This window comes from Armigeres subalbatus, chromosome 1, assembly GCF_024139115.2.
Source record: "Armigeres subalbatus isolate Guangzhou_Male chromosome 1, GZ_Asu_2, whole genome shotgun sequence".
NCBI classification, from domain to species: Eukaryota; Metazoa; Arthropoda; class Insecta; order Diptera; family Culicidae; genus Armigeres; species Armigeres subalbatus.
Genome location: NC_085139.1, coordinates 240,516,363 through 240,531,252, shown reverse-complemented (window position 1 = coordinate 240,531,252; position 14,890 = coordinate 240,516,363). Strand labels below are relative to the sequence as shown.

Here is a 14,890-nt window from a genome sequence, read left to right as displayed (position 1 = left end):
CCGGCTTTCCGCATGACACCTTCTAGCGCAATGTTGAACAACAGGCACGAAAGTCCATCACCTTGTCTTAGTCCCCGGCGCGATTCGAACGAACTGGAGTGTTCGCCCGAAATCTCCACACAGTTTTGCACACCATCCACCGTTGCTTTGATCAGTCTGGTAAGCTTCCCAGGGAAGCTGTTCTCGTCTATAATTTTCCATAGCTCTACGCGGTCTATACTGTTGTATGCCGCCTTGAAATCAACGAACAGATGGTGCGTTGGGACCTGGTATTTACGGCATTTTTGAAGGATTTGCCGTACAGTAAAGATCTGGTCCGTTGTCGAGCGGCCGTCAACGAAGCCGGCTTGATAACTTCCCACGAACTCGTTCACTAATGGTGACAGACGACGGAAGATGATCTGGGATATCACTTTGTAGGCGGCATTAAGGATGGTGATCGCTCGAAAGTTCTCACACTCCAGTTTGTCGCCTTTCTTGTAGATGGGGCATATAATCCCTTCCTTCCACTCCTCCGGTAGCTGTTCGGTTTTCCAGATTCTGACTATCAGTTTGTGCAGGCAATTGGCCAGCTTTTCCGGGCCCATCTTGAGTAGCTCAGATCCGATACCATCCTTACCAGTGGCTTTATTGGTCTTTAGCTGTTGAATGGCATCCTTAACTTCCCTCAAGGTGGGGGCTGGTTGGCTTCCATCGTCCGCTGAACTGACGTAGTCATCTCCTCCGCTGGCTTGACTTTCACTGCCTGTACTCTCAGCGCCATTCAGATGTTCCTCGTAGTGCTGCTTCCACCTTTCGATCACCACACGTTCGTCCGTCAAGATGCTCCCATCCTTATCCCGACATATTTCGGCTCGCGGCACGAAGCCTTTGCGGGATACGTTGAGCTTCTGATAGAACTTGCGTGTATCTTGAGAACGGCACAGCTGTTCCATCTCCTCGCACTCCGCTTCTTCCAGGCGGCGTTTCTTCTCCTGAAAAAGGCGGGTCTGCTGTCTCCGCTTCCGTCTATAACGTTCCACGTTCTGCCGGGTACCTTGCTGCAGCGCGACCGCCCGCGCTGCGTCCTTTTCCTCCAGAATCTGTCTGCACTCTTCGTCGAACCAATCGTTCCGTCGACTTCGACCCATATACCCGACGTTGTTCTCCGCTGCGTCGTTAATGGCTGCTTTGACTGTATTCCAGCGGTCCTCAAGAGGGGCCCCATCGAGCTCACCCTCTTCCGGCAACGCTGCCTCTAGATGCTGCGGATGAATATGGGAGCTATGAAAATGGTAACCGGAATAGTTACCCTAACTATGTAAACTATGCCATTATACCATAATTGTAAACTGTAAGAAGCACGAAAAGTATTTTCAAAATTAAAAATCGTGTAAGCGTAGTTCAGACCACGGCAATATCGATATCATCGCTTAGCTTTCACTTCAACACTATACATAGAAATTATTTAGACCGAAAATATGCTATTTCTCTTTGGTATACCCATTCCTATAATTAAATTTTATTGAACGGCAGAGCTGCTTTTGGCTCACTATATTGGAAGAAGGTCGACGATATAACCCCGATATAAACACTAGTCAATATTTACAAACAATTGGAACCAAACCGAACACATTCGCACATTCAAATAAATACACATAGTCCACATACACACACTTAATCGCTATTTACATCGGCGCTTTCAATGATTTTCCGTTCCCGCTCCTGCCAGGGTTGGTCGTTGTAGCCCCCGCGGCTACCGGCCACCCGCTTCTGGCGGGACATTTTGAAGTTCTGCCGGGACTTCAGCCCCATACCACTGGAGGGTAACAGCAGCTGTTGCTGCTGCGGCTGAGGGTGTTGCTGCGCCTCAACGACGATCCGTCCGCCGACAGCGAGCGTCGTCATCGTCGCGGTCGCAATCCCGAGCGATGAGTCCTGATGTTTCTTCAGCAGGGGCGTCGTCACCCGGGGCGAGTCCCGCGGGGACGAGCCGGCGTCCTCGTCGGAAGCGGCTATCAGGCGGTCCTTCTGGCGGATCGACCGCTCCAAGCGGCGGAGAAAGCTGAAAGGCAAGTGTGGTCAGTTTCGGTTGGGAAGAGATGTCGAGTTGCGAGGCGCCGGCGCCGCTTACCGAATCTGGTTGCCAATGGCGCGGAGGCGTCCGATTTTGCTCTGCGGCCGAGCACTGATGTCCTCCACCGTTACTTTCGGCAGTATCTGGCTAGAGACATCCTGTGTTGTGGAAGAAATAGAACGGGATCGGATAGAAAATACAAGATTAGTGATGTGCTGGAAAAGAGAACATGCTTCCCTAAATCGAAGAAGAAAACATTCAAAAACTCTAAGGGAATTCACTAGTTTCGGTCAATTACAATGTTTGTATTTACATTAGCAGCATCAACAGCAGCAGTAGCAGCATCATTTCGTCAGCAGTGGCTCTATTTGATAGCGGATGGTAAGCAGGATTGATGAGGACGTGTGACGTTGATGAACATGACGTGAACCATGGTGGACGAGTTGTGAAAATGTTCAAAAATCATCTAACATTGAGGTACGGATGGGTTGCTACCTATGTAGGTTGAAGACTACCTTAGTTGGTTGGTTTGTGTTACTTACGAGATTCTTGGAATATTTGTGAAATTTCATTGCAGATTTAACTTAACGATCGCCTATTTTATTCAAGAAAAATATGACATCTGTATAATGTCAAAAGTTGGTAGGAAATTTGTAGCAGTAGTAGTAAAATTCTTCTTTATTTACACATTTTTTTTTGTTTTACAATTATTTTTGACATGTACAGTGATCGGCCGGCTTGGCCCTCCAACTTCAATTTTAATTATTATTATTATAATTATTTTTATGTTTCTACTTAATTTTAAAAAAATAATGTATCATGACGGCCTTCAGGAGGCGCTAGTGTTTTTTAAAAGTTGATAACCTAACTACTATGTACACTAATATTTACAATAAAAAATTTGATAACCTAGATTGGAACTAGCGCCCTAATTGGAGCCTGATCCGAATGCAAGCAACGGACCCTAAACTTTTCTTTACACTCACCAAAGCGTTCATGTAAGGTTTTTATTCCGGCCAGACGGTGGACCTCGGATGTTCTTGTCCTGGGAGGGGTGTTGAGGATCATCCTCAGGAATTTGTTTTGGACCCGTTGAAGTTTGAGGTGGTGGGTTTTAGCGCAGCTCTCCCAGACCGGCATGCCATATTCGATCACAGGGAGGATGATTTGCTTGTAGACAGCAAGCTTATTTTTCAGGGACAATGACGACCGGCGGTTGATCAAAGGGTACAGTAGTTTCAACAAGACGTTACACTTTGTCACCGTTTTGTCAACCTGCTGCCTGAAAATAAGCTTGCTGTCGAGGGTCAAGCCAAGGTAGTCGGCCTCATTGGCCCATTCCACAGTCGTGCCATTGAGGATGATTTTACAGTCCCCAGGCGGAACAAGCTTAGGGGATTTGGAGTGGGGGAAAATGATGACCTGGGTCTTCGCCGCGTTGATACAGATCTTCCAGCTGGTGAGGTACTCTGTCAGGGCATCCAGGCCTCGTTGGAGTTTTGCCACTAGCGCTCTGATCACTCTACCGTTGTAGACGATGGATGTGTCATCTGCGAACAGAGACAGAATGCCGCCTTCTGGAGGTTCTGGCATGTCGGAGGTGAACAGATTGAAAAGCAGGGGCCCGAGGATACTGCCCTGGGGAACGCCTGCGACGATGTTGTGCGCAATGGAACTCGCTCCGCTGATTGAGACCCGGAATGTCCTTGCCGACAGGTAATTGTTGATGATTTTCACCAGGTAGCTGGGAAGATTGTAGCGTTGTAGTTTGTACACCAGGCCATCATGCCATACATTGTCAAATGCCTTCTCGACATCGAGTAAGGCCATGGCGGATGTTTTCGAGACAAACTTGTTCCGTCTGAGGACGTTGGTAACTCTGGTCAGTTGGTGTACAGTTGACCGACCGCGTCGGAAACCAAACTGTTCCTCGAGCAAGATGTTGAGATTTTCGGCAGACTCAAGTAACCGGTGATGAATAGCTTTTTCGAATAGCTTGGATAACCCTGAGAGAAGGCTGATGGGTCGATAACTTTTGGGGGAGGAAGGATCCTTCCCAGGCTTCCGGATGGGGATGACTTTCGCTGACTTCCAGGACGATGGGAAGTAGCTAAGCCGGAGACACTGATTAAAGATCAGCGAGAGGTGCTCAAAGAACGGAGCACTCATGTGTTTGAGCTCGAGATTCAGGATGCTGTCGAAGCCTGGGGCCTTCATGTTCTTCGACGATTTGATATAGGCCGTCAATTTGTCAGCTGAGATTTCCAACTCCTCCGAGAAGTCGTTGGGAATCAAATGGATGTTGTTAGCATGTTCGTTGACGACTGCTTCGTGTGGACTGATGATGTTCTGCCCAAGATTGTGTGAGCTGACGAAGTGACGACCTATTTCAGCGACCTTCTCTGCAGGAGTTATCAAGCGATCCTTAGAGCCATTATTGTCTAGTGGGATCAAAGGTGGAATGGGCCGAGGCTTGGATTTTAGAATTTTGGTCATTTTCCAGAACGGCTTAGCATAGTCTGGGAGAGTGCGGATCTTATTCGAGAAGTCATTATTTTTGAGGTCCACCATTCTGGCCTTGATAATTTTGTGATTCGATTGCAGCGTGCCTTAAGCTCAGGCAGTCCAGTACGCTGAAACTGCCTGCGAGTGACATTCCGCAATCGAATCAAATCTTTGGTGAGTGTATCGATGTTTAAGGAGTTGCTTACCTGCCGAGCCGTCGGTACGTGTTGCTCTCGGGCCGCCGTGATCGCCTCCTCGATAGCGCACAGCTGGCGGTCGATACTTTCCGGCGTCTCCGGACGCACCTCGTAGTCGACGGTGTTATCGACGCACTGCTGGAACCGCTGCCAGTTCACTCGGTGGTAGTTCCGCCGTAACTGCTGGTGCCGATTGACCGAGGAGCCCAGTTCCGCCACCACCGGATAGTGATCCGAACTGAGCTCCTGGTATACAACCGGCTGCGAGACGTGGTCACTCAGGTTTGTTACGTAGAGGTCGAGCGTTGCGTGGGCACCGGACCGACTCAGCCGAGTGGGGAATCCGGACTCAGGATCGTGTAGTGGCCTTCCTCCATGTCGTTGCTCCAGATGGTGCCGTTTCGATTGCCGCGACTGTTGCCCCAGGCTTGATGTTTGGCATTCAAGTCGCCGGCAATGATATACTGGCCTTGCCTCCGCGTCAGCTTGACGATGTCTCTCCGAAGGGCAGTCGATGATCCATCGCCGGCTTTGGCTTGCGTTGGACAGTACGCCGCGATGAGCGCGATTGTGCCCACCGAGGTGGTGATTTCGACACCGATGGCCTCGATGACACTGAGCTGGAAGCTTGGAAGCAGACGACAGTTGATGTTGTAGCGAAGAGCGATGGCCACACCACCTCCCTGGTCGGCCGGTCGAGTCGCACGATGCGGAAGTCCGGGATGTTGATGTTCACCTCCGGTTTTAGGTGCGTTTCGGTGATGAACGCCACGTCTATTTCCTTCTCCTCAAGGAAATCCTTCAGCTCGATTGTTTTGCTCTTTAGCGAGCAAGCGTTCCAGTTGACCAGGCCCACCCTAGCAGCCATTTTCAATGATGAACATGCCAAGTGTGAAGACCTGGTCGAATCGGGTTTTGCAGCCGCGCAGTCGAGTGGCGAGCTGCGCGAAGATCGGCATCAGTTGCTCCGGAGTGTACAGCGGGGCAGATTCTTCCGGTGGGACGGCTTCGTTCTCCGACTGCCGACGGAACCCAGGAGGAGGAAGCGGGGCCATTCGCTGGTGGATGGTGCCGACGATGCTGGAGCTTGGACCGATGCAGCTGCCGCTGCCAGTCGCTTGTGCGGCTGTAGCGGTGGGAGTATTGGAATCACACGACGGGGAGCCGGGATAGCTGGAAAGTTCACCTCGTTGATTACAGGAACACGGTTCTTCTTCGGAATGGTCCTGGTGGAAGCCTTCTTCCGGATTTCCAGGAACTCGGCTCGCTTTGGGCAGCCCTTTGTGGTGGCCCGATGTTTGTCGCCACAGTTGGCGCACTTGGAATCAGCCACCTCCATTTTGTCGCACTCGTCCGTCGGATGGGGTTCGCCACACTTGTTGCAGCGCGGCTTCATGCGGCAGTTCCTGGTGCCGTGCCCGAAATTGAAGCAGTTGGTGCATTGCGTGACATCGCGGTGCACTGGCCGATACCGCTCCCAGTCAACGACGGTGTAATTTATAACGCCAACCAGCTTCAGGTCCTTCCAGGTAGTGGAGCCGTGCTCCAGATGGATCAGGTAAAGCTGGTCGCGATATTTCCTCGCCTTGTCGTGACGAGCGATCTTGTGGACGGCTACTGGCTTCAGTCCGCAACTTTCAAGCTCTGCTTGGAGCTCTTCCTCCTTCATGTCGTGAAGTCCTCGCAGCAAAGCCTTGAGCGGCTTCGTGCCGGGGTGGTCATGAGTGTAGTACTCATACTTGTGGACCTCGAGGAACTCCACGACGGATTGATGATGGTCCCTGTTGGCCGGCATCACTTTCACGCCCTCGCTGCAGAGCCGAAAAGTACATTTCAGCCCCTTAGCGATCAGCTGGCGAATTTTGGGCGTAAATCCGGCGGATCGCCCTTCACAAACACGGGCGGGCACTTCTCCTTCCGCTCCGGTTGCACCTGCGGCAGCTGCGATTGCTGCTTCTTCCTCTTTTCGGCGGATTGCCGGCGTCATCAAGCGACAACGGCGAAAACACGTTGCTCTGCAAAAGCTGCTTGGAGGGTTACCCGCGCCTCCAAGAGCAGTGCGCTTAGGCACTTTTCCAGCGACCGAATCGGCCACCAAGTCTCCCATGACGGGTCCGGGAGAAAATAACGCCAACGCGACAGGCGAAAACGTAAACAGCGAAAGAACGAGAAAAACACTTCGAAAAATGCGCGAGCAAAAACACGTCCGTACGTGTTGCTGTCTCGAACTGGAATGATGAGCGAGATGAAATTTGTAGCGGTATTCTGAAGCTATGAATTATGTTTCTGTTTATGGCGCGAACAGTAATGATCTTGCTAAACATGCGCTTGGAATCGTTGGGATTGAGTCTCAGGGATTGAGTAAGCTTAGTGCCACTTGTCGTTTGATTATTAATAAAATAAGTCGGAGTAAGAACTGAACTACACACGATGGTTACTTTTTAAATACCAACTGATTTATACTCAAATACTTATGTGGATTCTGCCGTGAGGTTGTCTCAATGATTTATTAACTTATTAACTGACCACAAACAACAGAAAACAAACCACATAGAAAGCGTACAAATCAACAGTACAAATGTACAAATCAACAGTACTTCATGGAGAAAGGAATCAACATTTATAAAAGATACAAATACTGATGGCACCAGAGTTCTGGAAATGGTTTGGCACCAGAATATTTGGCGTAGTTGGCTCAATTATAATTTGGCGTCAGTAGTAAGAACTATAATTGATTGAACAGTAGCAATAAACCAATAAAAAAAAATGTCAGGCAGTTTCAAATGTTACGAAACGAAGTTTTAATTGCATTGTATAGTCTCCAAAATCACTTGTCATAAGACAAGTTTGTACCTTCTTCTAATTGGCATGACATCCCTACACTGGGACAGAGCCGCCTCGCAGCTTGGTGTTCATTAAGCACTTTCACAGTTATTAACTGCAAGGTTTCTAAGCCAGGCTAAGGAGGGCCCTCAAGTTTGTACCATGCCATTTAATTCCACCACTTGATTGTAGCTTGACAGATACGTATTTCGACCTCAACAGTAAGGTAGTCCTCAGTGTCTCGTACTTGACTGACGACATTCCACTAAAAAGCTCAAAATAACTTTCTTAAGAAGTCTCTAAATTGTTAAATAATATATTGAAAAAGGCGCTAGGATTTTATTGGAACGTTTTCCAAAAGCTTTCAATGCTTGGAATACCTGAGTGTTGAGTGAAGTTTGATGTGTTTTGTGTAACTGGCAACACTGCCGTTTAGATGCATGAAAAAGCTTGGAGAAGGGCTGTTTGGCCGAATACCGTTCCGCCGAGTGCCACTTGCCCGAACGTTGTTTGGCCGAATACATCATTTTGCCGAACAGATTGTTTATTTTTGTGCAAACTGTTCCTAAAAGGCTAGTAAAAGTGAATAAAAGTAGAGATTCGGTATGGTACAACCATAAAATAATCAATCTAAAAAACAGAAAGCTGGGTTCGATTTCCAGCCCATTCACCAAACCCTCGTCAGTCGCCGAATCCTCAGCCCATACGGTGGCGTTTGGGGTACGCGCCTTACCGTTACGGCTGCCTGATGACGACTGACAACTTGTTCTTCTCGGAGGCATTCCTCCAATGTTACCCGGATAAATGGCAACCGAACAATGCAACGATCATTGGATTGACGACACGGACAAATGGACACAATGGACTCACGGTGAGAAGAACCAGCAACGACAACAACAATGAATAATGGAAAATCTAAAAATAGATTCTGTGTGGATTCTGGTAACAGAATACCACAGTAGATCTCGGCACAGTAGCGGTTAAGTAACACCAGAGTTCCTACCAAATAAAGAAAGGAATAAAAAAATAAAAATAAACAGAAAACAAAAGGGTCATAATGGGCTACGAAATGCTGAGTTGACATCCGGGAAGGGGCGCCTAACAAAGCTCTGGTCCTCACAAGTTCCAATACTCACGCTTCCACGGGTCTTCCGATGACAATTGACCGCCAGGTAAGGGTTGCGTATTTAGCTGGTAGTGCAGCCTGAGCACTGTTGTCCTTCTGATATCAGCTAGAGTGAGAGGGTGCGTCCTGTGGGGTCTGCCTAGGATGTGGTGGGGTTCGACATAAAAAGCTGCATGTGTCCCCAAGCAGGCCCTATCAAAGCGACCGTGTGCCGCTCAAAGCGCACTAGCCTAGTCCTAGTGTTGGGTGCGACTTTAAACAAATTTGACCCGACTGATCGAGCGTCTGTCCACCAAGGAGGTGCGGCTCCAACAGCGTCTGTTCTGGCATCCAGCGGCTGAGTATAAAATGCTATTCCCGGAAGCTATATCTAAGATGGCAGCCTAAGATGGCATTCCTCCGGAAGTTCCCCGGGAATTCCTCCGGAAGTTCCCCCGGGAATTCCTCCGGAAGTTCCCCCGGGAAATCCTCCGGCAGTTCCCCCGGGAATTCCTCCGGAAGTTCCCCCGGGAATTCCTCCGGAAGTTCCCCCGGGAATTCCTCCGGAAGTTCCCCCGGGAATTCCTCCGGAAGTTCCCCCGGGAGTTCCTCCGGAAGTTCCCCCGGGAATTCCTCCGGAAGTTCCCCAAGGAGTTCCTCCGTAAGTTCCCCCGGGAATTTCTCCGGAAGTTCCCCCGGGAGTTCGCCCGGGAATTCCTCCGGAAGTTCCCCCGGGAATTCCTCCGGAAGTTCCCCCGGGAATTCCTCGGAAGTTCCCAGGAATTCCTCCGGAAGTTCCCAGGAATTCCTCCGGAAGTTCCCAGGAATTCCTCGGAAGTTCCCCAGGAACTCCTCCAGAAGCTCCCCAGGAATTCCTCCGAAGTTCCCCGGGAATTCCTCGGAAGTTCCCCAGAATTCCTCCGAAGTTCCCCAGGAATTCCTCCGAAGTTCCCCCGGGAATTTCTCCGGAAGTTCGCCCATGAATTCCTCCGGAAGTTCGCCCGAGAATTCCTCCGGAAGTTCCCCCGGGAATTCCTACGGAATTCCTCTGAGAATTCCTCCGGCAGTTCCCCCGGGAATTCCTCCGGAAGTTCCCCCGGGAATTCCTCTGGAAATTCCCCCGGGAACTCCTCCAGAAGCTCCCCAGGAATTCCTCCGGAAGTTCCCCAGAATTCCTCGGAAGTTCCCCGAATTCCTCCGGAAGTTCGCCTGGAATTCCTCCGGAAGTTCGCTTGGAAATTCCTCCGGAAGTTCGCTTGGAAATTCCTCCGGAAGTTCCCAGGAATTCCTCCGGAAGTTCCCAGGAATTACTCCGGAAGTTCCCCAGGAATTCCTCCGGAAGTTCCCCAGAATTCCTCGGAAGTTCCCAGGAATTCCTCGGAAGTTACCCAGGAATTCCTCCGGAAGTTCCCAGGAATTCCTCGGAAGTTCCGCAGAATTCCTCCGGAAGTTCCTCCGAAATCCTCCGGAAGTTCCCCAGAATTCCTCCGAAGTTCCCCGAATTCCTCCGGAAGTTCCTCCGAATTCCGCCGGAAGTTCCTCCGAGAATTCCTCCGGAAGTTCCTCCGAATTCCGCCGGAAGTTCCTCCGGGAATTCCTCCGGAAGTTCCTCGGGAATTCCTCCGGAAGTTCCTCAGGAATTCCTCCGGAAGTTCCCCAGGAATTCCTCGGAAGTTCCCCAGGAATTCCTCCGAAGTTCCCCAGGAATTCCTCCGGAAGTTCCCAGGAATTCCTCCGAAGTTCCCCAGGAATTCCTCGGAAGTTCCCAGAATTCCTCCGAAGTTCCCAGGAATTCCTCCGGAAGTTCCTCGAATTCCTCCGGAAGCTCCTCCGGGAATTCCTCCGGAAGTTCCTCCGAGAATTCCTCCGGAAGTTCTTCCGGGAATTCCTCCGGAAGTTCCTCCGGGAATTCCTCCGGAAGTTCCTCCGGGAATTCCTCCGGAAGTTCCTCCGGGAATTCCTCCGGAAGTTCCCCCGGGAATTCCTCCGGAAGTTCCACCAGAAGTTCCCCCGGGAATTCATCCGGAAGTTCCACCGGAAGTTCCTCCGAGAATTCCTCCGGCAGTTCCCCCGGGAATTCCTCCGGAAGTTCCCCCGGGAATTCCTCCGGAAGTTCCCCCGGGAATTCCTCTGGAAATTCCCCCGGGAACTCCTCCAGAAGCTCCCCCGGGAATTCCTCCGGAAGTTCCCAGAATTCCTCCGGAAGTTCCCAGAATTCCTCCGGAAGTTCCCTGGAATTCCTCCGGAAGTTCCCAGGAATTCCTCGGAAGTTCGCCCGGGAATTCCTCCGGAAGTTCCCAGAATTCCTCCGGAAGTTCCCCAGGAATTCCTCGGAAGTTCCCAGAATTCCTCGGAAGTTCCCCAGGAATTCCTCGGAAGTTCCCCAGGAATTCCTCCGAAGTTCCCAGGAATTCCTCCGGAAGTTCCCAGGAATTCCTCCGGAAGTTCCCAGGAATTCCTCCGGAAGTTCCCAGGAATTCCTCCGGAAGTTCCCAGAATTCCTCCGGAAGTTCCCCGAATTCCTCGGAAGTTCCCCAGAATTCCTCGGAAGTTCCCCAGAATTCCTCGGAAGTTCCCCTGAATTCCTCCGGAAGTTCCCAGGAATTCCTCCGGAAGTTCCCCAGAATTCCTCCGGAAGTTCCCCGAATTCCTCCGAAGTTCCCCAGAATTCCTCCGGAAGTTCCCAGGAATTCCTCGGAAGTTCCCCGGGAATTCCTCGGAAGTTCCCCAGGAATTCCTCCGGAAGTTCCCAGGAATTCCTCGGAAGTTCCCCAGGAATTCCTCCGGAAGTTCCCCAGGAATTCCTCCGGAAGTTCCCAGGAATTCCTCGGAAGTTCCCCAGGAATTCCTCCGGAAGTTCCCCAGGAATTCCTCCGGAAGTTCCCAGGAATTCCTCGGAAGTTCCCCAGGAATTCCTCGGAAGTTCCCCAATTCCTCGGAAGTTCCCAGAATTCCTCCGGAAGTTCCCAGGAATTCCTCCGGAAGTTCCCAGGAATTCCTCCGGAAGTTCCCCGAATTCCTCCGGAAGTTCCCCAGAATTCCTCCGAAGTTCCCAGGAATTCCTCCGAAGTTCCCCAGGAATTCCTCCGAAGTTCCCCGGGAATTCCTCGGAAGTTCCCAGGAATTCCTCCGGAAGTTCCCAGGAATTCCTCCGGAAGTTCCCAGGAATTCCTCGGAAGTTCCCAGGAATTCCTCGGAAGTTCCCAGGAATTCCTCGGAAGTTCCCCAGAATTCCTCCGAAGTTCCCCAGGAATTCCTCGGAAGTTCCCAGGAATTCCTCCGGAAGTTCCCAGAATTCCTCCGGAAGTTCCCTGAATTCCTCCGGAAGTTCCCAGAATTCCTCGGAAGTTCCCAGGAATTCCTCCGGAAGTTCCCAGGAATTCCTCCGAAGTTCCCCAGGAATTCCTCGGAAGTTCCCAGGAATTCCTCCGGAAGTTCCCAGGAATTCCTCCGAAGTTCCCCAGGAATTCCTCCGGAAGTTCCCCAGGAATTCCTCCGAAGTTCCCAGGAATTCCTCGGAAGTTCCCAGGAATTCCTCCGGAAGTTCCCCAGGAATTCCTCCAAGTTCCCCAGAATTCCTCGGAAGTTCCCCGAATTCCTCCGGAAGTTCCCAGGAATTCCTCCGGAAGTTCCCAGGAATTCCTCCGGAAGTTCCCCAGGAATTCCTCGGAAGTTCCCAGAAATCCTCCGGAAGTTCCTCCGGCAATTCCTTAGGAAGTTCCTCCGGGAATTCCTTCGAAAATTCCTCCAGGAATTCCTCCGGAAGTTCCTCCAGGAATTCCTCCGGAAGTTCCTTCGGAAGTTCATCCGGGAATTCCTTCGGAAGTTCCTCCAGGAAATCCTTCGGAAGTTCCTCCGGGAATTCCTTGGAAGTTCCTCCGGAAATTCTTTCGGAAGTTCCTCCGGGAATTCCGTCGGAAGTTCCTCCGGGAATTCCTTCGGAAGTTCCTCCGGGAATTCCTTCGGAAGTTCCTCCGGGAATTCCTTCGGAAGTTCCTCCGGGAATTCCTTCGGAAGTTCCTCCGAATTCCTTCGGAAGTTCGTCCACGAATTCCTTCGGAAGTTCCTCCGGGAATTCCTCCGGAAGTTCCTCCAGGAATTCCTCCGGAAGTTCCTCCGGGAATTCCTCCGGAAGTTCCTCCGGGAATTCCTCCGGAAGTTCCTCCGGGAATTCCTCCGGAAGTTCCTCCGGAAGTTCCTCCGGGAATTCCTTCGGAAGTTCCTCCGGGAATTCCTTCGGAAGTTCCTCCGGGAATTCCTTCGGAAGTTCCTCCGGAAATTCCTCTGGAAGTTCCTCCGGGAATTCCTCTGGAAGTTCCTCCGGGAATTCCTCTGGAAGTTCCTCCGGGAATTCCTCTGGAAGTTCCTCCGGGAATTCCTCTGGAAGTTCCTCCGGGAATTCCTCTGGAAGTTCCTCCGGGAATTCCTCTGGAAGTTCCTCCGGGAATTCCTCTGGAAGTTCCTCCGGGAATTCCTCCGGAAGTTCCTCCGGGAATTCCTCCGGAAGTTCCTCCAGGAATTCTTCCGGAAGTTCCTCCGGGAATTCTTCCGGAAGTTCCTCCTGGAATTCCTACGGAAGTTCCTTCGGAATTCCTCCGGAAATTCCTCCGGGAATTCCTCCGGAAGTTCCTCCAGGAATTCCTCCGGAAGTTCCTCCGAATTCCTCCGGAAGTTCCTCCGGGAATTCCTCCGGTAGTTCCTCCCAATTCCCCCGGGAATTCCTCCAGGAATTCCTCCGGAAGTTCCCCCGGGAATTCCTCCGGAAGTTCCCCCGGGAATTCCTCCGGAAGTTCCCCCGGGAATTCCTCCGGAAGTTCCCCCGGGAATTCCTCCGGAAGTTCCCCCGGGAATTCCTCCGGAAGTTCCCCCGGGAATTCCTCCGGAAGTTCCCTCTGGAATTCCTCTGGAAGTTCCTCAGAATTCCTCGGAAGTTCCCCTGAATTCCTCCGGATGTTCCCCCCGGAAACTCCTCCGGATGTTCCCCCCGGAAACTCCTCCGGAAGTTCCCCCCGGAAACTCCTCCGGAAGTTCCCCCCGGAAACTCCTCCGGAAGTTCCTCCGGGAATTCCTCCGGAAGTTCCTCCGGGAATTCCTCCGGAAGTTCCCCAGAATTCCTCCGGAAGTTCCCAGGAATTCCTCCGGAAGTTCCCCTGAATTCCTCCGAAGTTCCCAGGAATTCCTCCGGAAGTTCCCAGGAATTCCTCCGAAGTTCCCGAATTCCTCCGGAAGTTCCCCAGAATTCCTCCGGAAGTTCCCCAGGAATTCCTCCGGAAGTTCCCAGGAATTCCTCGGAAGTTCCCAGAATTCCTCCGGAAGTTCCCAGGAATTTCTCCGGAAGTTCCCCAGGAATTCCTCCGGAAGTTCCCAGGAATTCCTCCGGAAGTTCCCAGGAATTCCTCCGGAAGTTCCCCGAATTCCTCGGAAGTTCCCAGGAATTCCTCGGAAGTTCCCCAGGAATTCCTCCGGAAGTTCCCAGGAATTCCTCCGGAAGTTCCCGGGAATTCCTCCGAAGTTCCCAGGAATTCCTCCGGAAGTTCCCTGAATTCCTCGGAAGTTCCTCCAGGAATTCCTCCGGAAGTTCCTCCAGGAATTCCTCCGGAAGTTTCTTCAGGAATTCCTCCGGAAGTTCTTCCAGGAATTCCTCCGGAAGTTCCCCCGGGAATTCCTCCGGAAGTTCCCCCGGGAATTCCTCCAGAAGTTCCCCCGGGAATTCCTCCGGAAGTTCCCCCGGGAATTCCTCCAGAAGTTCCCCCGGGAATTCCTCCGGAAGTTCCCCCGGGAATTCCTCCGGAAGTTCCCCCGGGAATTCCTCCGGAAGTTCCCCCGGGAATTCCTCCGGAAGTTCCTCCGGGAATTTGGAAACTGAAGGTTATTTCGCGGAGAAACTTCCGGATGAACTTCTAGAGGAATTTCCGGAGGAATTCCTGGAGAAACTTCCGGAAGAATTCCTGGAGAAACTTCCCGAGGAATTCCTGTGGGAACTTTTGGAGAAATTCCTGTACGAACTTCCGACGGATTTTCTGGAGTAATTCCTGGAGTATCTTCTTGTCTTATTTACGATCAATTATTTATCTCGACTCATTCCTACATTTGATTTCTATTTATTTATTTGGTATCTCCGTGTTTACAAATGGGAATCGGCTTTTTTCTAGTGTCACGCTACATTCAAAGTTGACTGACCTTCTATCGCTCTCATCGCTCCTT

General features: G+C 51.3%; 1 protein-coding gene across 4 annotated transcripts in view; it reads right to left on the bottom strand.

Moving 5' to 3' along the window:
• Positions 1-1,420: 1,420 nt before the first annotated feature.
• LOC134206060 (uncharacterized) overlaps positions 1,421-14,890 on the bottom strand; it is a 672,178-nt gene continuing 658,708 nt past the window's right edge. For 2 of the 4 annotated variants that reach the window (XM_062681739.1, XM_062681740.1), the window contains exons 23-24: positions 2,114-2,214; positions 1,421-2,044 (exon numbers count right to left, since the gene is read on the bottom strand). In XM_062681739.1, the coding sequence (XP_062537723.1) occupies positions 1,657-2,044; positions 2,114-2,214 (489 nt within the window). In that variant the 3' untranslated portion in view covers positions 1,421-1,656. The remainder of the gene's footprint in view (positions 2,045-2,113; positions 2,215-14,890) is intronic. The other 2 variants (XR_009978242.1, XR_009978243.1) reach the window with 1 other exon arrangement.